We start from the raw sequence: 22,467 nt of genomic DNA, 5'->3' as shown, positions 1-22,467 counted from the left end.
CAGGATGGTTCAGTCGATCTCCTGAACCTCGCGATCCCACCAGCCTCTCCGCCTCCAACCCAAAGTGCTGGGATTACAGGCTTGAGCCACCGCGCCCGGCCGAGTCCACATTGTTATAGAGTGATGTGCTGATGTTGAAACACCAGATCTCTGGGGAAAAACACACAAATCTGCTTGATATTATTTTCCAATTTCCACGGTGTAACAACTCTCACTATGGCCAACTTAAAAGAACCAACATGAGATCAACGAACGCAGAGCGGAACAGAATTGTACGAAAGTGGCTCTCAGGAACCAGTATGAGCTCCCCATGGGAGATAAACATGTAGGTGAATAAATACATAGGGATAAAACAGAGCTCTTACTACCAAACAAAACCAACTAATACGTGTAGAAGAAATAATAATATTAGAAAATTCCCCTCTGGAAATCATCAGAGCAATAATTAATTCAGATAAGAAATGTCAATTCCAAAACTGATGGGTGAAATTGGGGTGAGCAATGAGGCTTTACATAGTTTCACTGTGTCTCCCTGCAAACTTTTCATGAATTAGCTGCTAAGGGAGGGAGGAAGTATTACAGTGGAGACATCTGGAAGATGCTATCTTAATGAAGCAGTCAAAGTTACCATCAGTAATAAAACAAAGAGATACCATGTGCCATCAACAGGACAAAATGGGAAAAAAAAAAATCACAACCATCTGTTGTATTCCAGCCAAAGACATACAATATGGGTCTCCATAAGGAGAAGGGAAATTTTTGTTGTAATGTTTGTTGTGATGAGAGAACACTGGATAAATGTGTAGAAAACAAAATTCTGTGTTTCAGTAAAAAACTAAGCAGTGCCTACAACATATTCTTTGGGCTAGAGATTCTAGGCCTGTTGGCTTTGAGTTATTTTACAATTCTTTGTAAGGTGTAGGTAACTGATGTGTGTGTATATACATATATATATCCTGTCTCGCAGTGATTTAATTGACTTCCTTTCCACTGGTGGGAAAACCAGTTTTGTCTCCATTTGCAATTCATCTCAACATTCCTTTCCTTCATATAAATTTGTGCTCTTTTGACTTTTCCTTTAAAGTTACAATATCTGCCTGGTTTCACCATACCATATGAGTAAAATAAATTATTTTAACACACGTTTATTTGTATATTTGAAGTCAAAATGTAATACAGAGGGAAACCTCTAAATTAAACATTTTACTGGGGAATCACAGAATTGCAATTTGAAGCATACACATAGACCGGTAGACTTTGGTATGTCTGAGGAACAAAGAAAACGTTGGGATTTTTATTAGAAATAGGAATGTTACCTATGGCTTTGAAAGGAAGTTTATAGGCACAAGAATTTTTGAGAGCTGCTAAGCTCTGATTGGTGATTGATAGTGGTAGGTAAAACCAGTTCTAGCGTCACAGCAGGTCATTTCAGCAGCTACTAGATTAAACTGGTCTTAGGGTTACATCAGGCCACCTTAGCAGCTGGGCTTGCAGACAATTCAATTCTTGGAGTAGGTGTGCCATGTGCCCATGTGCTTTTTGCCTCCGTTCCTCAACTGTGACTTAGTTGGGTGTGACAAGAATTACCCAATTTGTATAATCAATGTTCACATCTGTATGAGAGTTATGATTTTACTTTCCATGAAAATTACCTTTAACAAATTACCCTTTAACAAACCCAAATTAGAGGATATTCTATAAAATGGCTAACCTATAATTTGAAAACACCAAAGTCATGAAAGAAAAGGAGCGAGTGAAGAACAATCCCAGATCGGAGGGGACTAGGAGGAGACGGGCCACTTGGGTGCAAGGTGCCACCTGGAGCTAGATTCTTTCCATTAAAGGACAGAGCTGGGACAACGGGTGAAATTTAAATGGGGTCTCCGGGAAAAGAGCAAGTGGGGATTTTCTGTTCTGTTCTCGCAAGTTTTAAGTTTAAAAAGGTTTTGAAATAAAATGTGCGTGCGCGCGCGTGTGTGTGTGTGTAACATATAAAGCGGTCGCTGTAAAGTTTTAAAATAACTTTCTGGCCTGGGGCCTGAGCATGCTTATAGTTTTTATACGAGTTCCGCCTCCTCCAGTATCCATGACCTTGGAGAGCTCTCCCTGACCAGAGCACAGACATAACTCGGTGCTGAGTCACAGTGCTTCTTACTCCTCAAATTTGCATCCTCACTTTGGCTTCAGATTACGCATAAGGAGAAGAGAAACTGTTGTTGCAACATCTGTCTACTGCCTTAAGTGGGATTTTGTGTCTGTGTGTGTGTGTCTGTCTGTCTCTCTCACTTTCTCTCAGTATACCCATTTTTTTTTTTTAGAGAAACGTGACTAGAAGAGAAATTACTCTGGAAAGGTTGATGTTTCACAGTGGCCAGAAACCTCTCACCTCAGCCCAAGGAATAGCATCTTTTCTTTTTTTTTTTCGCCAGCAGAAGATAATCTCTTCTTCAAATGGGCTGTGTGACCCCTTCTCATTTCCATTACCAGAGTGAAGGACAAAGACGCACAGAGAAAGCAAAAGGAGTGAGGAGGGGGCAGATCCTGTTTAGGGAATTTTCTGCCACACAATCTCTGACAAACCCCAAGAAGGTTGGCCTCTTTGGCCTTTGTGATGCAAATTTCTGGCAGAGCCCTCAAGAGCTGTTCAGTTGGAGCTCCCTGAGCAATGCAGAGTGCACTGCAGGCTCCAAGAAAACAGCAGACAGCATTGGGAAGATGTGGCAGCCTTCACAGCTGGGGTTGACTGCAGAGACCACAGGAGCAGCTTCTTTCTGGCTGGGTCTGCTGTCTCTGAGGAGGTAAAGTGCAAAACGTGCATGGTGTCAGCTGGCCTTGGCTGCAAGGCAGTGAGTAGATGAATCACTTTGGCCTGCACTGGAACTTCCAGAACAGCCAAGGCTTCTAAGAGACACCAAGTTCTCAGAGTCAATGGCGTAAGTTAGAGCTGATCATCTGTGTCCTTGGAGGTTAACAAAGTTTCAAAAAAGACATTTATCTTTTGTGTGAAGGCAAAATTCCAGAAAAGGTCACATATAATGGAAAACTGTCATATACATCTTTGTGTTATCCTCCATGCACCTCCTCTTACCCCTCACATGCCTAACCCAGTGTCAGGAGTATGGTTCAGCACTCAGTAATATGCATTTCACTAAAGGAATAAAACATACAAATCCATCTCAAGTGTGGGTGCTAGGGAACATCAAAGCAAAGTGTATAATTCAAGTCATACCTCAGTTTTCACAACACCCAGAAAATGAAAACAGCTCTGATTCAGGCAAGATAAAAAGAATTTGAATAGCAAAAGGTTAATATGAGACGGAGGGAACCTGTTTTAAGACTGTTCTTGTATTAATGCAACGACAATTTTTATATACATGTCATACATACACACAGCAATAGACTTTTCCATCTGTGTCATATGTATGACACAGTACAGAGGGGACTAATAATTTATACAATTAATGTTTCTTTTTAAGACAATTACGTAAGAACTTTATATATCACTAAAATAACTATGGGACTCCTTCCAATGTTTCTAATACTACAGCCAGATTTTGGAGAAATGACCTCAATGAAACAAATAAAACAGCACTTATAAATTCCCCAGATTAGTTAGAACTCCACAAACACCACTGCTATCTTTCTGAGGAAAACCAGAAAACCAGCCCAGTATTGACCAAGGTATTGGAAATAGACATACTCCCACAAGAATGGTAAAGTATAAATTAGAACATTTCTGCGAGCTATTGGGCTATTCTCATTTTAAAACAGCTTTAAAATGTATATATTCTCTGAGTCAGTAATTTTATTCCAACAAAATAAATCAAATATCCACAAAGATTTTGCGAAAAGAAAAGCTGATTTTAAAATATTCAGAAAGCCAGGCCTGGCAGCTCACACCTACAATCCCAGCACTTTGGGAGGCCAAGGCAGGAGGATTACTTGAGACCAGGAATTCAACACCAGCCTGGGCAACACAGAGAGACCTTGTCTCTATAAAAAATATTTAAAAATTAGCCAGATGTGGTGGCACCTGTAGTCCCTACCTACTCAGGAGGCTGAGGCAGGAGGACTGCTTAAGCCCTGGAGGTCAAGGCGCAGTGAGCTATGACTGTGCCACTGCACTCCAGCCTGGACAACAAAGCAAGACTCTGACTCAAAAAAAGTAAGATAAAATAAAATAAAATTTCAGAGAAAAACCTTGAAAACAATATAAATGTCCTACAATATGGAAACAGTTCACTATACTATGCACATTCCTGAAATTATTATATATTAATTATACATAATAAGCTATAAAGCTGCAAAAATGAAACAGTATGGAGGCAACAAAAATGACAGGAGAATAATATTTGTCACATGGAAATACTGTTAGCTACAAAAAGCAGGTTATAAAAACATGAGTATTATAATTCTACTTTTATAAAGCCTGTGCATATGTGTGTATCTAAAATATATAAAAAAGGATATTCATCAAGATATTAAGAATTGTTGTCTGTGGAAAGGCACACTACAAATGATTCTTATTTTTTCCTTCTGCTTATTTATATACTTTTCAAATGACAGATAATAATTTTTCATAAGAAAAGAAAGTTAATTTAAAAAAACTTTCCATCCCAGCACTTTGAGAGGTAAAGGTGGGCAGATCACGAGGTAAGGAGATAGAGACCATTCTGGTTAACACGGTGAAAGCCCGTCTCTACTGAAAATACAAAAAATTAGCCGGGTGTGGTGGCGGGCTCCTGTAGTCCCAGCTACTGGGGAGGCTGAGGCAGGAGAATGGCGTGAACCCGGGAGGCAGAGCTTGCAGTGAGCCGAGATCGCGCCACTGCACTCCAGCCTGGGCGACAAAGCGAGACTCCATCTCAAAAAAGAAAAAAAAAAACAAAAACAAAGAAACTTTCCAAGTTCATCATAAATACATGAATTTAACTTTTGCTCGCAGTTGACTGTCCTGCCCAGGGTGGTGTTACAGCTTACTCATATTCCAGCAGCGTAATTTTCCCATCACATTGCCAAGTGGGAAGGAAACTGTAAGTACCCTGCCCTTTCATTCTTGGAAATGTTTCCCCTGTTTTTCTGCCCCTAGTGATGACTGACTAACAGTGGAAGGACATAGAAGTAGGCTGTCTCATTGTCTTATGTGCACAGAGGCATGGACAAAGACTGTGGTGTTTTATTAACACCCAAAGAAGAGCAGTATTTTTTATGACATTGGACTTAGAGTTGTGGATACAATTTTTCTTCTTTCAAATAAAATAAAATAAAATAAAAATTTCTGAGAAATGTTTTGATATCCATCTTTTTGATATTTGTCTCTGGAAACACTGTCCATTCCTCAATATTCCTTATGTTGCTCAGGCTGGGACAACATGTTTCCCCACAGCTGTATTCGCTTTCACATCTATGTTTCAAGCAGAATTTAGGAATGAAATGTCCAAACCCCACGATGGATAGAACAATTAAACTCAGGTTTTAAACACTGTGCTCATGCTCTGTCAAAATGACACTTCCTCACTGTTCCTCTGTTACTGACTTTGCTCCACGGCCCCACCCAGTACCAGCTGGAGAGAGACCTTTTAAAAGCCCAGCCCTGTGGTGGCAAAATCTCTCACTATTTGCTTGCCTGCAAAGGATTTTATTTCTCCTTCACTTATGAACATCTCAAAATAATAAGAGCTATTTCTGACAAACCCACAGCCAATATCATACTGAATGAGCAAAAGCCGGAAGCATTCCCTTTGAAAACAGGCACAAGACAAGGATTCCCTCTCTCACCACTCCTATTTCAACATAGTATTGGAAGGTCTGACTAGGGCAATCAGGCAAGAGAAAGAAATAAAGGGTATTCAAATAGGAAGAGAAGAAGTCAAATTGTTTGCAGATGATATGATTGCAAAATTAGAAAACCCCATCATCGGCCAGGCACGGTGGCTCAAGCCTGTAATCCCAGCACTTTGGGGGGCCGAGACGGGAGGATCACGAGGTCAGGAGATCGAGACCATCCTGGCTAACAGGGCGAAACCCCGTCTCTACTAAAAATACAAAAAAAACTAGCCGGGCGAGGTGGTGGGCGCCTGTAGTCCCACCTACTTGGGAGGCTGAGGCAGGAGAATTGCCGTGAACCCGGAGGCCGGAGCTGCAAGTGAGCTGAGACCGGCACGCACTCTAGCCTGGGCGCAGAGCGAGACTCCGCTCAAAAAAAAAAAAAAAGAAAACCCCATCATCTGCAGCGCAAATCTCCTTAAGCTGAGTAAGCAACTTCAGCAAAGTCTCAGGATACAAAATCAAGTGCAAGAATCACAAGCTCTCCTATACACCAATAACAGAGAGCCAAACCATGAGTGAACTCCCCCCATCACAACTGCTACAAAGAGAAATAAAATACCTAGGAATGACGAACTACAAGGGATGTGAAGGACCTCTTCAAGGAGCACTACAAACACTGCTCAAGGAAAAGAGGACACAACAAATGAAAATGGCCCATACTGCCCAAAGTAATTTATAAGATTCTATTCATCCCCATCAAGCTACCATTGACTTTCTTCACAGAATTAGAAAAAATACTTCGATTTTACAAGGAACCAAAAAAGACCATATAATCAAGACATTCCTAAGCAAAAGACAAAACTGGAGCGTTACGTACCTACTTCATCTATACTACAAGGCTACAGTGACCAGAACACCAAAGTACTGGTACCAAACAGATTACATAGACGAATGGAACAGAACAGAGGCCTCAGAAATAATGCCACACACATCTACAACCATCTGATCTTCTGAACAACCTGACAAAAACAAGCATGGGGAAAGGATTCCACTATTTATAAATGCGCCTGGGAAAACTGGCTTAGCCATATGCAGAAAAACTAAATGGGCCCTTCCTTTCACCTATACACAAATTAACTCAAGATGGATTAAAGACTAACATAAGACCTAAAACATAAAAACCCTAGAAGAAAACCTAGAATACCATTCAGGCGACATGGCATGGGCAAAGACTTCATGACTAAAACACCAAAAGCAATGGCAACAACAGCCAAAATCGACAAATGGGGATCTAATTAAACTAAAGAGCTTCTGGACAGCAAAAGAACTATAATCAGAGTGAAAAGGCAACTTACAGAATGGGAAGAAAATTTCAATATATCATCTGCAAAGCGCTAATATAACAGAATCAACAAGGAGCTTAAACAAATTTAACAAGAAAAAAAACACCGTTATCAAAAAGTGGGTCAAGGATAAAAACAGACAATTCTCAAAAGAAAGACATTATGTGGCCAAAAAACATATGAAGAAAAAGTTCATCATCACTGGATCATTAGAGAAATCAAATCAAAACCACAATGAATGCCATCTCATGCCAGTTAGAAGGTGATCATTTAAAAGTCAGGAAACAACAGATGCCGGAGAGGAGTGGAGAATAAGGAACGCTTTTACATGTTGGTGGAGCGTAATTAGTTCAACCATTGTGGAAGACAGTGTGGCGATTCCTCAAAGGATCAGACCAGAAATAACTTTGATCCAGCAATCCCATTACTGGGTATATACACAAAGGATTATAAATCATTCTACTATAAAGACACATGCACACGTAATGTTTACTGCAGCACTGTTCACATCAGCAAAGAGCTTGGAATCAACCCAAATGTCCATCAATGATAAGACGGATAAAGAAAATGTGGCACACATATCACCATGGATACTATACAGCCATAAACAAGGGATGAGATCATGTACTTTGCAGGACATGGAGAGCTGGAAAAACATCATATTATCAGACAACTAACACCAGACAGAACCAAACACCATAATGTTCTCATCATAAGTGGAAGTTGGAACAATGAGAACAGATAGACACAGGAGGGAACATCACACACTGGGCCTGTCAGTGGTGAGAGCTAGGGGAGGGTAACATTAAGGAGAAATATCTAATGAGATGACGGGGTTGATGGGTACACAAACCCACCATGCATGTGTATTACCTACGTGTAGCAAACCTGCACATGCTGCACATGTATCCAACAACTTATCAAGTGTAAAAAAAAAAAAAAAAAAAGCCCAGCCTTGATAATGAGGAGGAGGCAAGTCATCTCTGAATCTCATTATTCCTAAAAGTAAGGCGAAAAAATTCTAGCAACAATTTCTTCATGTTTACGAAAATTTCCACGGGTCCTCTTAGGAAACTCCCACCTTCTTCAGCTTGGAACTTGCCCAGGAAGTCATGCTAAATGTCCCCTTCCAAATGCAGGACCTATTTAATTCTGTTGTGGTTACTATCCAAAAGATTTCTGTTAATTAATTGAGTCTTGCTCTAAGTTTAACAGAGAAGCAGGATTTCTTATAAGAAAAATGACTCTTTTTCTTTTGAATCTTTAGCAAAAGATCTGAAAAAATTTGCCTTGGATTAACATAAATAAGCCACCTCTGGAGCATGAGATGCAGACCAGCGGAAGGATGGCAGTAGTCCTTGCAACTCGTCCCTCCTTCCTCCATCCCGAAAGTAGCGTAACTTTGAACTTACATAAAACAGGGAAGGGGGGAGCACAAAAGGTGAACCAGAGGAGATCATTCCTTCCCCACAAACATAGTGTGATGCGGAAAGTGTAAGAACAATGCAAAATAGAATTCCCCTAACACCTGGCCTTAAGCCTGTTTATCTTCCGAAACCGGGCTGTATGTATCAAGCTAGGACAGGCTTACTGATATTATTAATAACCGTCATGTGTTGCTTAACAATGGGATACATGCTAAGAATGGCATCATTAGGTGATTTTGTTGTGGAACATCATAGAGTGTATTACCATAAACACACATGGTATAGCCTACGACACACCCCTAGGCTATGTGGCAACAGCTTAACTGCTTCTAGGCTACAAACCTGTACAGCATGTTACTATGCTGAGTAGTGCAGGCAATGGTAACACAACAGCAAATATTCATGTATGCAAACAGAGAAAAGGTATAGTAAAACCATGGCATAAAAGATAAAAAATAGTATAGCTGTATACCGCAGCTCCATTATAATCTCATGAGACCACCATTATATTTGTGGTCCACCACTGATCAAAACGTTCTTATGCAGTGCGCGACTGTAGTTAAGATATTAATGAGCATGATACTCCTTTTTTTAAGGAAGGCATTCAGTTGCTTTAGTTCATATAAAATACGTTCAATATTGACATTCTCTCACATTGTATAATACATGCGGAGCATGGAGACAGAATTCAGAACTGCTGTTCCCCATCCTAGGTCTGAGGAATGGTGAATCTTTTGGGCTGTTCTGCAGGTGAAGATGTGTCGTAAAGTAAGGCCACAGCACTGAGAAAAAGAATGTTGACAAGGCACACACATAGCATCAGTTCTGCCTGGTTCCTGATGCTCCACACTCACACCAGAGAACCCAAGCCTTCACTGAGAAGGGGAGCTCCCCAGCAGGAAGGCACATTCCTTCCTCCCTGCGATGGAACTCCAGCTCCCTCAAGGACAGTTCACACTCATCTCCTCTGTGAGGCTCTTTGAGATATAATGGGTTCCAGCCAGGCATGGTGGCTCACGCCTGGAATCCCAGCACTTTGGGAGGCAGAGGCAGGCAGATCACTTGAGGTCAGGAGTTTGAAACCAGCCTGGTGAACATGGTGAAACCCTGTCTCTACTAAAAATACAAAAATTAGGCCGGGCGTGGGGGCTCCCACCTGCAATCCCAATACTTTGGAAGCCTGAGGCGGGCAGATCGTGAGGTCAAGAGATCGAGACCATCCTGGCTGACACGGTGAAACCCTGTCTCTACTAAAAACACAAAAATTAGCTGAGTGTGGTGTCACATGCCTGTAGTCCCAGCACTCTGGGAGGCAGAGGCAAGCAGACCACTTGAGGTCAGGAGTTCGAGACCAACATGGCCAACGTGGTAAAACCCCATTTCTACTAAAAATACAAAAATTAGGCTGGGCACAGTGGTTCACACCTGTAATCCCAACACCTTGGGCGGCCAAGGCAGGTGGATCATGACATCAGGAGATCGAGACCATCCTGGCTGACATGGTGAAACCTCGTCTCTACTAAAAACACAAAAACCAGCTGGGTGTGGTGTCACATGCCTGTAGTCCCAGCACTTTGGGAGGCAGACGCAGGCAGATCATTTGAGGTCAGGAGTTCGAGACCAGCCTGGTCAACATGGTGAATGAAACTCCATCTCTACTAAAAATACAAAAATTAGGCCGGGCGCGGTGGCTCACGCCTGTAATCCCAATACCTTGGGAGGCCAAGGCGGGTGGATCACCAAGTCAAGAGATCGAGACCATACTGGCAGACATGGTGAAATCCCATCTCTACTAAAAATACAAAAATCAGCTGGGTGTGGTGGCACATACCTGTAGTCCCAGCTACTCGAGAGTCTGAGGAAGGAGAATCGCTTGAACCCAGGAGGCAGAGCTTGCAATGAACCGAGATCGTGCCACTACATTCCAGCTTGGTACAGAGTGAGACTCTGTCTCCCCCTGCACCCCCCCTCAAAAAAAAAAAAAAAAAAAAAAAAAAAACCTTAGCTGGTGTGGTGGCACATGCCTGAAATCCCAGCTACTTAGGAGGCTGAGGCGGGAGGATCACTTGAACCCAGGAGGTGGAGGTTGCAGTGAACAGAAATTGCACCACTGCACTCCAGCCTGGGCAACAAAGACTCCATCTCAAATTAAAAAAAAAAAAAAGACAGAGAGGGATAATGGGTCCGCCATCTAGACTCCTGGCTCTCAAGAGGAATTATACACAATAGAATTCTGCCCATATAATAGTCTCCATCAATTTCTGGAAGGCAAGGCTCATATGAAAAAATTTTCCCAGGCCGGGTACGGTGGCTCAAGCCTGTAATCCCAGCACTTTGGGAGGCCGAGACAGGCAGATCACGAGGTCAGGAGATCAAGACCATCCTGGCTAACACGGTGAAACCCTGTCTCTACTAAAAAAATACAAAAAAACTAGCCAGGTGAGGTGGCCGGCGCCTGAAGTCCCAGCTACTCAGGAGGCTGAGGCAGGAGAATGGCGTGAACCCAGGAGGCAGAGCTTGCAGTGAGCCGAGATCCGGCCACTGCACTCCAGCCTGGGTGACAGAGCGAGACTCCGTCTCAAAAAAAAAACAAAAAAAAGAAAAAATTTTCCCATGTTCAACTCTTTTGCATGCACACAGTAGGTCGTTAATATATGCTGACTGCATTTAATTTCAAGTAATTAATGACAAGTATTTAATCATTCAAGTATTAAGTTTTAAAATTACTTCAGGGATGATATCTTGACCTGGTTTTATACTTTGAAACATAACTTGAATTAGTTTGAGCTGTCAATAAAGAAAGAAACATAATTAGGTAATCTAATTTTTTAATGGATTAAGGGATGGAAAATTTTTCTTAGGGATAGGCAAGGAATATGAGGGATTAATGTTTTGTCGAGTTATAATTTCATTGTTGGCAAGGCCCTCTGAGATAATGACATGATATTTTTCCACATAAATCTGAAATTTCTAGCACTTGATGGATTTCTATTTTGTCTCCGATACTAGATGTTGGTGGGCAAAGGATGGAGAACTCCTGAAATTACAAACCCACTGCCTTGCCACTATCTTAAAAACTATTTTGTTCCTGAGTCTAACCAATGCTCTGGTCTTTAAAACAGTTTGCAAGTGTAAGGAATGTAATAATATTCAAAACGCTGAGACACATAGGACAGCTGTGGAAGTTAGGAAAAAAAGACGCTTACTCAGTGCCGCTCTCCACCATCTGCGTGAGGAGAGAGATGCCATCCAGGTTTATAAACTCCTGGGCAAATGTGACATCCCGGGAGAGGCTGGCCAAGTCCTTCAGGGCTTCCAGTTTGGCATCCATACTCGAGGACTGGATTCGTTCATGGAGCTGCTGGGCGTTCTGAGCCTTCCAGGGCAAAAGCAAAGGGAAGAGTGTTGACAAAGGAAACCACAACAGCAAAACAGATTTATGTTTAAATGAGAAACAGAGCTACAAAGTCCAAAAGCACAAGACTATCTGCATATTACAGAGTGGGCATCTCAAGGACAGGCTTCAAGGCTTTCAACCCCAACACTCCACCTTCAGAGCAAGGTCAGCTCATGTGAGGACAGGAAACAGTTGCGTTCTTCTCAAAGGAGTTGGATTTCCATTTCGAGGAAAAGACCAAGAGCAAGAGTACAAGAATATTAAAGCCCTAGAAACTGAACAGGACGTGGCAGAAAGGAGGGAGGAAAGGGGAAGTATTTACCCTTTAAGTAAAATTATGTAAAAGCGACTGAAAGCTATTTGCTCAGTTAAGCAATTACACAAATTTATACAGCACACTCACCTGTTCAGTCAATACTGTGAGTAATAACTGCCTACCATGTGTTCGGAAGCTTCATTAGCCACCCAAATGATCTTTCTAGGTTACTGCAAATCTTCCAGCACTCCACAATGATGCTTGTAAATTTCAATTTTAAACAACATGTGTTTCACATGCATTGGCTACTTGTGTGAATTTAAAACTAAATAATTAGGAAACCAAATTAACAGCTATGCCTAGAATTACTTTCAAGGCATTTACACTTGGCTTCTACATGCAGGACATAGAGGAATCGAAATATATTAGAGAAGCTGAACTTCTGGGTAATAATTTATGGTCCAGATGTCTTATTCATCCAGTCGAGGTTTTCATATCTACCTTTCAGCTGAGGCAAGCAGTAAGAAACACAAAGGAATAAAATGTTCTGCCTGTGTTTTTGCTTAATACAGATAACTGAGTATCTGTCGTGGTTTTATTTAACTCAAAATCACTGTGGTTGAAGCACTACACCATCATCATATTCTCCTCAGGTACTTGCTTTCTCTTTTGAAACCGTGTTATATTTTAGAGAGGGAGAAGATAGGGTGCTGACCACATTAATGAGGTATCTCTCCTCAACAGACACTGGTTACAACTCTCTCAGGAACCCCCTGTGAACTATCACAGGTTAAGGTTGCAGAGTGGAGGCAGGAGAACCACATAGGTATTGAAGGCAAAACCAGTGCTGGCCACAGACCCTGCCTGGAATGGGGGAGGGAATCCACGCAGGTCCTAAGAGCGGAAGGACTCCACCCCAGCAGGTCCACAGCCACGGAGCCCTCCCTCCCTGCCCAGTTCCCCCTCCACTGTCACCTGGAAGCAGCCCTCAAGAAGAGAAAAGGATTCAACAGGGGAACTGATCCAATTCTTTAGGACCCGAGACAGGGATAGAACCCATGCCCCCATCACTTGGTCACAGATGTGCTCAGGTCTCCCATTTAATTAAAACCAAAAACAGACGCTTTGCCTCAGAAATTATAAAAGAAGGAAAAGAGCAGGGAGGAAAACAAGAGCCCTCCCTACTTATCTATTCACTGATCTACAGATAACCCACACATCACTCAAATACTAAAAGGGAGAGTGGAGAGCTGGGTGAGAATTATTTATTTCTTAAAATTGTTCAGGGATATAGTATTTTCCAAAATTTTCAAATGCATATACAGCATTCACATGAACATATAATAGTTAACCCAAACAAATCATTTCAAATTCCTTGAAAAGTGTATTTTTTCTCCAAGAAGGATGTTTGCATTTACTATCTAGGTTATGACAATAATGAGTACCCAAAAATCATTTCATTGTCATTATTAATGCTAACTAATAGTGTTTGATGTAGTTGATACCAATATGAAAAAAGGCCGACAGTTACCTAGCACTTTTTATAAGCCACTATTCTAAATACGTTCATTTAATCTGCACAATAGTCCCACCAGGTAGGTCCTATCATAGTCTTTGACAAAGGAAATTGAAGTTCAGGGAAGTTAGGTAACTTGCCCAAGGTCACACAGCTTATCGGTGCTGAAGTTAAAATAGAACCTGGGCAGCTGGACTCCAGAAAACACACTGTAAACAGTGGCTCTCAAATTGTTGCCTGTGTAAGAATCACCTGGATGACTTCTTAAAACACAGACCATGGGCCACCCCTACAGTTTCTGGTTCTAAAGTCCTGGGGTGGGGTCCCAAAAATTGTGTTTAACAAGACCCTGGGTGTTGCTGCTGCTGGTCTGGGAATCACACACTGAGGACCACTGCTCTGAATCACTCAGGATGCTGCATCTCTCCGTGATTATAGAATAAGCAGCTCTGATTGTGGTGGTTTTCTTTCTTTCTTTTTTCTTTTTTTTTTTTTTTTTTTTTTTTTTTGAGACGGAGTCTTGCTGTCACCCAGGCTGCAGTGCACTGGCACAATCTCGGCTCACTGCAACCTCTGCCTCCCGGTTCAAGTGGTTCTCCTGTCTCAGCCTCCTGAGTAGCTAGGATTACAAGTTCCTGCACCATGCCTGGCTAATTTTTGTATTTTTAGTAGACACAGGGTTTCACACCATGTTGGCCAGGCTGGTCTTGAACTCCTGACCTCAGATGATCCACCTGCCTCGGCCTCCCAAAGTGCTGGGATTACAAGTGTGAGCCACCGCGCCCAGGTGATTGTGTTTTTCAACTACCACCTGATCTTTCCCAGCTGTAACACAAGGAGGCCCTCCTGGTTTACAGTACTTAAAGAAAATGTGCTTGCCCTTCTAAAAGCTGTGCACTTTTAAGGAAGAACCTTTGCTAAGAAAACAAAGAAAAAGTCAATAATGTGGAAGCTAAGTAGATGGAATTTATTATACCTACACTTACTAATATATAATTTATTATACCTATTCTTCCTACTTCATTTACATGCCTTCATACTTACCTACTTAAAAGTAAATAAATAAATAAATTTTAAAATGAAGTGAGGAGAGAACGGAAACCTGAAAAGGACAAGTGTCCCAGGCAGAGGAGTCAAGACTGTGGAGTCCTCCCAAATCCCATAACCGCTCATGGGTTGCTGCTATAGAAATTGAAAATATTTTACCAAGATGGTCATATGTAAGAATAGCAAAGCAATATCCTAACTTGTTGGGATCTTAGCCAAGGAGTCACTCCCACAATAGCAGTAAAGCCTTCTCCAAACTGCCACACTACAACAAAGCTCATAGACTCAATGGCCTGGAAAGTTCCTATAGAACTATTCACCCCTCTCCTGCACTCAGCCCAGTGCCTGAGAATGATGTGTTCTATTGGCATGGGGCTGTTCTTAACTTCCTGCAGGTCTTGCTCCTTCCCTTGGTACCCATATCTAAGGAGACAGGTGTTCTTTAAAAAGTGCAGTTCCCACAATGTTTGCTTTGGGGTAAATTTCCCTCTTCAACCTAGGACATAGGTGAACAACTGGAGGAGATACGTCACTAAAGAGGAGGGGAGGAGTGTGGCAAGCCAGGAGGTGAGGGGACCATGATGGAAAGCTCCATGAGCCAGGAGTCAGAAGCAGGGCCACTTACATCTCTTTCACTGGCTATCTCTGCAGCCACAGTGAACTTCTCTCTTCACTTCTCTTGGCCTCATTTTCCCCGTCGGTAGGTACACCAAGGAACTGTGATGAGATCACGTTTAAGGTTCCCTTCCACCCACAGTGTGACACATTGCATCTCAGCTGGGCGGTAACCCTCATCATGGAGTCTGCTAGGAAAAGGTGATCCACAAAGGTGAGTCCCACAAGTGACCACCAATCAAAATGTTATGTCAAACTGGTGGGACTCTTTTAATGCAATATTTTTCCAACTGAATCCAGAACAGGCAGCGATATACCTTCTTTTTATCTTCTCTAATTCCTAAATAATCTGGAAATACAGCTTTTATTATACAAAAAAAAAGTGGGAATCAAAGGTTTTATTCTTAAAAGATTGGAGTTTTGTAAGGAAATTTTGGTTTTGGATATTAGTTATTGCAGATCATTCTGTATATAATTTTGCTTAGCCTCTTCTCAGACAAGTCTTTCCAGTTATCCAGTGGAAAGGAATGTCCCTTCAAAATCCTCAGGATCCTCATTCACTGGTTCAACATATACTTCTGAAAAGCTTGACACTGTTCTCCACATTTAGGATACAGCAACAAATAAGACAGCCAAAGTTCTCACCCTCCTGGGGCTCACCCAAGCTTGGTGTGGCAGGTGGATAACTTTTAAAATTAACAATAAAAAATCAAATATTGATGTTTTATAGCAAAACCTAAAGTGGAGGGTTTGCATTAGAGAGTGACTGATGGCTTCTTTAGATGGAGTGGTTTTCAGGGACAAGCAACCTAAAGTAGTGACATCCAAGGAAAGATCTGACTGACAAGAAGGACCCCACCACATCGAGGAGTGGAACATTCTGGGCAGCATCAATGGTTAGTGTCAAAACCCTGATTCAGGTGGAACAAGCCTGGTATGTCTGGAGGGAGAGAAAGGAGAGGACTGATGTGTCTGGGGTCTGCAGGCCAGGGGGTGTGGAGGGAAGTGAGGGTGTGGAAGCGGCAGACAACGTAGCCTAGGATGTTCATGAGCATGCAGAGCTGAAGGAATCCCTGGTGGTGATGTGCTTCCCTGAATGGATGCATGTATCTGAGATGAATGTGTGGTACATTTGGAGCCCTTAAAACAGGATTCATAGCTAAACATTGAGCAGCCATCGTGTTTACCAATAGGACAATGGTGAAATAGACATGATATGGTCATAGGATGAAATATTATATGGAACTACATATGGAACTTTTAGAGAATGTAAAATAGTGAGAACATCCTCATGAGGCAATATTACGAGAAACAGCCAGGATGCAAACATATTTTATTGTTTGCGGGAGGTGGGAATATGTGCTGTGGAGTGTGTGTATCTGCTAGAATGTAATGTCACCCAACACAGAGACGTGTGTCTGGCGTTTACCATGAGTTCAAAACACATTTCACTAAATGAATGTACAAATGAATACATATATATATATGAACGTCTAAATGAATCTATATATGAACCTATAAATGAATATACATTCATGTATGCACATATATGTATTCACGCATTTGCATACAAATGATCAAAGAAAGCAAGTAGATGTGACCTGTGCTTATTTATGAATTGTATTATTCTAAACAGTTTTCTTTGCAGGAAGCCTTAGTTTTTGCATTTTCCATAACGAGTCTGCACCATTTTTATATTTGGGAGGAAAGAGTCAACATTATTAAAAAAATAAGATAGCCTTACATCTGATTTTTCAAGCAACCAGCAAACATGAAAAGAATCTCATAGTCATATAGATCTCTGTATCAGACAGCAAGTTGTATTTTCTGGTATTGTTCTAAGGACAGAAAAAAAGTTTTACTTTGGGCCATTGAAACAGCTAGATGTGGCTACCTCATGTCCCAGATAGGAAAGGGTTCTGGAACTCAGACTCCAGACTCCAAGGGAGGAAACAGCTCATAAAGGATTAGCCGTGGGCACAGGAAAGGGTACTGGTAGCGTGTGCGTGTCAAGCATTTAACATCTCTCTCCCGAAGATACAAGTTAAAATCATCCCCAAGAAACTGCTAGCATAACTCTGGATCCACGATGCCAATTAAAGAGTAGTCTAGAAACATCCTTAGGTTCAACAGTTTAATAGATATCTTCAAATGTATGGTCAATGTTGCCCAGCAATCCAATATTTTCCTGGAATGTTTGCTATGCCCTTTCAGAATAACTCCTCCACATCTTTTCTTCTCTCCTTAAACCCCCTCTATGCCTTTCTGCTGCCTCCCTTCCATTGGTGATCATTTCATTGAGGAAATCAAAGCAATCAGCCAGGAGTTCCTTCATCTTCCTACTTCTAACAGCACCAGCTGCTGGCATCTCTACCCTCAAGCTCTGCTTCCTCCTGATAGATGCTGTGTGGCAGGGATCCTGTTTCCTATCAAAAATCAACTCTTCCCCTCAGCTCTGGATCTCCTCTCCCCTGGCCTTCTCAAGTATTCTACTTCATATTTATCTCCCTTTCTTCTGTATCATCAGCTCTCTCTCTGTAGTGGATCATTTCCAACTGCAAAAGTCTCCAAAATCTCCCATCTTTAAAAACAATAAACAGAAAGGTAAAAACAGCCATTGACCCAATTTCCCTACAGCTACTTCCTCATTTCTCTGCTTGCATTTTCAGCAAAAGTTTTGGAAGAGCGAGTAGCTCTAAAGTGTTGCCTCCATTCTACCTCCTATTCCCCCCGCTCTTACGAGGCGCCCCTGTCCAGCCCTGCACGGAGAGTCTCTACGATGCTATTAATACCTCTAGATGGCAGCCCAGGAACCACCCTCATCTCATCTTCCTTATTACCTGAGCAGCCTCCAACACACCTAAACACTCCCTCCTCCTTGAAACACTTGGCTCACCTGGCTTCTTGCTCGGCTCCTCCTCTAAACCTTAGAGTGTCCCCAGGGCTCTGTGCTGAGCCCTCTCCTCTACTTTCCCCATGGTGACTTCTTCCAGCCCACAGCTTTAAATGACATTTCTACGGGGGTGGCTGGCACACCTGCATCTCTCCAGGCTTCCTAGTTGATGACATATCCTCATGGACACATAATGAGCATCTCAAACTTTTCATCCTCTCCACCTTTCTATTCCAGTAAACAGCACTCAGTTAATTTTGCCAGAGCACCAGGAGGAACAGCACATCCTAGCTCAAAGAGCACCACATCCTGAAGCTCTGGGGCTCGCCCTCCACAACACTCCTTCCAACTCTCCAATTCCCTACAAGGCAGGTAGCCCAAGCAAGCCCCCTGCATCTCTTGAACCTGCAAGAAACTCTGACCCTGTGCCCTGGCCACCACTGCAATCTGTCCTTGGGCAGCAGCCTGGGCATCCTGTGACTCCTCTGCCTGCCAGCCTCCACTGGTTTCTTCTCCCATGAGCCAGGCTGCCGAAAGTGATGGCAAGAAACAGAATTTAAGGCATTTTACAACTCTTTATTAGTTTCTCAAACCAGGAGAGAAAAATGGAAAACCTGAACTGAAAAATGGAATTTAAAAAAAAAAGGCATTAATGGGCTTATTAAGAATCTCCGATAACCTGAATCCACACAGTGACTGAGATAATACCATTTTTCTTATTACCAGAGGGAATAAGACCCAAAAATCATTATGACAGGCCCTCTGACCTAGATAATGCTGATACCAGCTCCCTAAACCAGAAAGAGCAGAAAGTGAAGATTATGCTTGCAGCTGACAAAGCAACACTAGGGACTTGATGAGCAGTTCTGCTTTCTGTAATACGTCCACACAGGCCAAAAGAAGGCATAACGGGCAATAATTCAGTTCGCATATAATAGTGTTCACAAAAAATCTCATAGTTTGCAATCCTGACATGTTTTTAGCGTGGGACATTATGATTCGCCTCTTTTGTACTATAATGGCTTTATAATATGTATTTGTGTTTTCTTTAATTAAAAATAATAACAGCAAATGAGACAGGTAGAAATATATGAATATAGCTGGGTGCGGTGGCTCACGCCTGTAATCCCAGCACTTTGGGAGGCTGAGGCAGGAGAATAACTTGGGGTCAGGAGTTCGAGACCAGCCTTGCTAACATGGGGAAACCCCATCTCTACTAAAAATATAAAAATTAGCCAGGCATGGTGGTGCACACCTGTAGTCCCAGCTACTCGGGAGGCTGAGGCAGGAGAATCACTTGAACCCAGGAGACGGAGGTTTCAGTGAGCCACAATCGTGCCACTATACTCCAGCCTGGGCAACAGAGCAAGACTCCATCTCAAAAAAATAATAAGAATATATATACACACACACACACACACACACACACACACACACACACACACACACATACACACACACAGCATGCTACTGGAAGTTATCAAATAAAAAAATAAAGTTAGCCCAAAGTTAAGTTTCTTGTCGGTATCCCTTGAGAAACATTGTATCCCTTTATCTGTAAATACACACACCTCCTTTCCACATACATAACAGGTATCCTTCTATACAGGATGTTCTGCAACCTGCTTTTGTGTTAATAACATGCTTTAGAGATACCTCCTCGGCAGCACGTATCACATTCTTACTAACAACTACACAGTATTCTGCAACATAAAAATTACCTGCAGCACTTACCTAGTCCAACTGATAGACATATAACAGGTTCCCAGTTTTGACCACTAAAACAATGATGCATATAGCCATGCTTGGGCATGTGTGTGTGTGTGTGTGTGTGTGTGTGTGTGTGTGTGTGTGTTCATCCTGCAATGCTTTTGTGAGTCTATTTATTATATAAATTCCCAGCAGCAGTACTGTTAAGACAAAGGTATATGTATTTTAAACTTGGGTGAATCACTAAATTGCATCCAAAGAAGGCACACAAATAGACTCTACTTCAAATTTTCAAAATCCTGACCCCACAGCACCTTTTCCTCACACTTTGATTATCTAGGACTGTAGATTTCATCTGTAAGAGAGACTGAAGTTCTTCATAGATAGATAGATAGATAGATAGATAGATAGATAGATAGATAGACAGACACATACATACTTCTGGAATTCTTTCCAAACACAAAATTTTGTGGGGTTAATTTTTTGGTAGTCAAATTTATTGATCTTTTTCTTTATGGCTTCTGTGTTTTGTGTTCTATTTAGAAGTTTCTCTCCACTTCAAGACTACAAATATAGTCATTGTAAGCACCTCTTAAAACAAAAATTTCAGAAAAGGAACAACAACGGTCTGGCAGGCCAAGCTTCTTCTGATAAGAACAATAGCCAAAGCTGATTTTAAAATATGCTGTATGCAACAGAGGACCTCAGACTCCATGCCCACAGCTACTATGATCATGGCAGGTAGGACACACTATTCAGCTCTGCACTCAGAAGTTCCCCAAACCCTGACGGCTCCAAAGGTCACACACATTTGCACACATTCTCTGGGTGTGTTCCTGGCGTGCATACACACTCACTCGCTGTCTCTCTCTCTCTCTTTCTATATATATTTATATATATATTACTCTGTCGCCCAGGCTGGAGTGCAGTGGAGTGGTCTCAGCTCACTGTAACCCTCAACACCTGGGTTCAAGCAATTCTCTGCCTCAGCCATCTGAGTAGCTGGGATTACAGGCGCCCACACCATGCCCGGCTAATTTTTGTATTTTTAGTAATGACGGGGTTTCCCCATCTTGGCCAGGCTGGTCTTGAACTCTTGACCTCGTGATCCACCCGCCTTGGCTTCCTAAAGTGCTGGGATTACAGGTGTGTGCCACCACACCCGGCCTATATTTTTATGGTAACAGGAGATGGATAAACACACCGCACTAGAAAGATACAATTGTTTAACACGGCCACTAGAGAGACTGTCTCAAGATGTACCATGCAGTGGAGAAGCAGCTGCCATGTACAAGGCCTATTACAAATTAAACAGTGCAGGTTGTTTAGATCCTCTAGTATCAGTGACCTAATTCTCTAGGAACAATCCAGAAGGGACTGTTCTGTGATAAATGGAGACAGAAAACAAATTCATCAATCAACAAAAAGACCACCTTTGACAGAGTGGAGGTAAAACTCAGCATAGCTACACATCACATAAAAACAGGAGTGTGTGTGTGTGTGTGTATGTGTGTGTGTGTGTTGTGTGTGCACATGCGTGCGTATGTATATCCGTGTGGGTGTTGAGATGTCCTTATCTGGCTTCAGGGAGAGTTCAGCTGAGGCAGAAGGAACTTCAAAAGCTAGTATAACACCATCTGCTGGCTTCTTTATGGTAGCTTAATAGGTGTTTTTTTTAAACATATTTTTATTGTGTATGTAAAATGAATGAGTACATGCAATCTGTATTTTCAGCTAAATGCAAAATTATAAAAAACAACCTATTTAAAGTTCACAGATCAAAAATGTCTTGCTTATAGAGTAACTTCCCAATTCTAGACCCTGTGGCCACAGCCACAACACAACGTGGTTGCTTAAAAATGCAGATTCCTGGGGCCAATTCCCAAATACTGTAATCCACCCTCTCTATTAAGGCACCAGATATCAGCATTTTCAAAGTTTCACAGCTGATCCAGGTTTGGGGACCACTGCTTTTTGGAAACCGTAAGCCAGTCTCTTGTAGGTGGGCTCCCATCTTTAACAGTGCTTCTTACACAGGCTTTCACATCTTTCCATTCACTGAGCTGGGAATGTGAGGATCATTCTCTCAAGAACACAAATTCCATTCTCCCTGATGACAAGTCATCCTAAGTTTCCTTTGGGATGCTGAAAAACTTCACCCTAATATCTAGCCTTCTTTCAAGGAGTGACTGAGATTGTGGAAATTTTGTTCATGAATCCGCAGCAATAAAAAAATGAAACTAACTCCTTCTTTGCCTTAGAGAAGGCTTTGATTAAAAACCTGTCTTTTAGACTCTAAAAGGAAATAAAAGGAAAGGTCTACTTTTTCTGTCCAGCAAGCAGATGATTACATTTAGCAGGATAAATAGAAACTACAAAAAACAAACAAAACAATGGTCTAAAGGTCAAATTAACATTCATTCATGCTGACTTGAGTAAGAAGACCAATGCAAAGTCAGACAAAAATGCCTCAGCTCATCATGTAGCCACTGAA

General features: G+C 41.9%; 1 protein-coding gene across 1 annotated transcript in view; it reads right to left on the bottom strand.

Moving 5' to 3' along the window:
• Nucleotides 1–22,467, bottom strand: part of ELMO1 (engulfment and cell motility 1) — a 588,614-nt gene that overhangs the window by 388,447 nt on the left and 177,700 nt on the right. The window contains 1 exon segment of the mRNA XM_017860159.1: nt 11,746–11,915. Within this exon segment, the coding sequence (XP_017715648.1) occupies nt 11,746–11,915 (170 nt within the window).

This window comes from Rhinopithecus bieti, unplaced genomic scaffold (assembly GCF_001698545.2).
Source record: "Rhinopithecus bieti isolate Rb0 unplaced genomic scaffold, ASM169854v2 scaffold_51732, whole genome shotgun sequence".
Lineage (NCBI taxonomy): Eukaryota > Metazoa > Chordata > Mammalia > Primates > Cercopithecidae > Rhinopithecus > Rhinopithecus bieti.
Note: the sequence above shows the minus strand (reverse complement) of the source record. Positions and strands in the feature narration are given on the sequence as shown.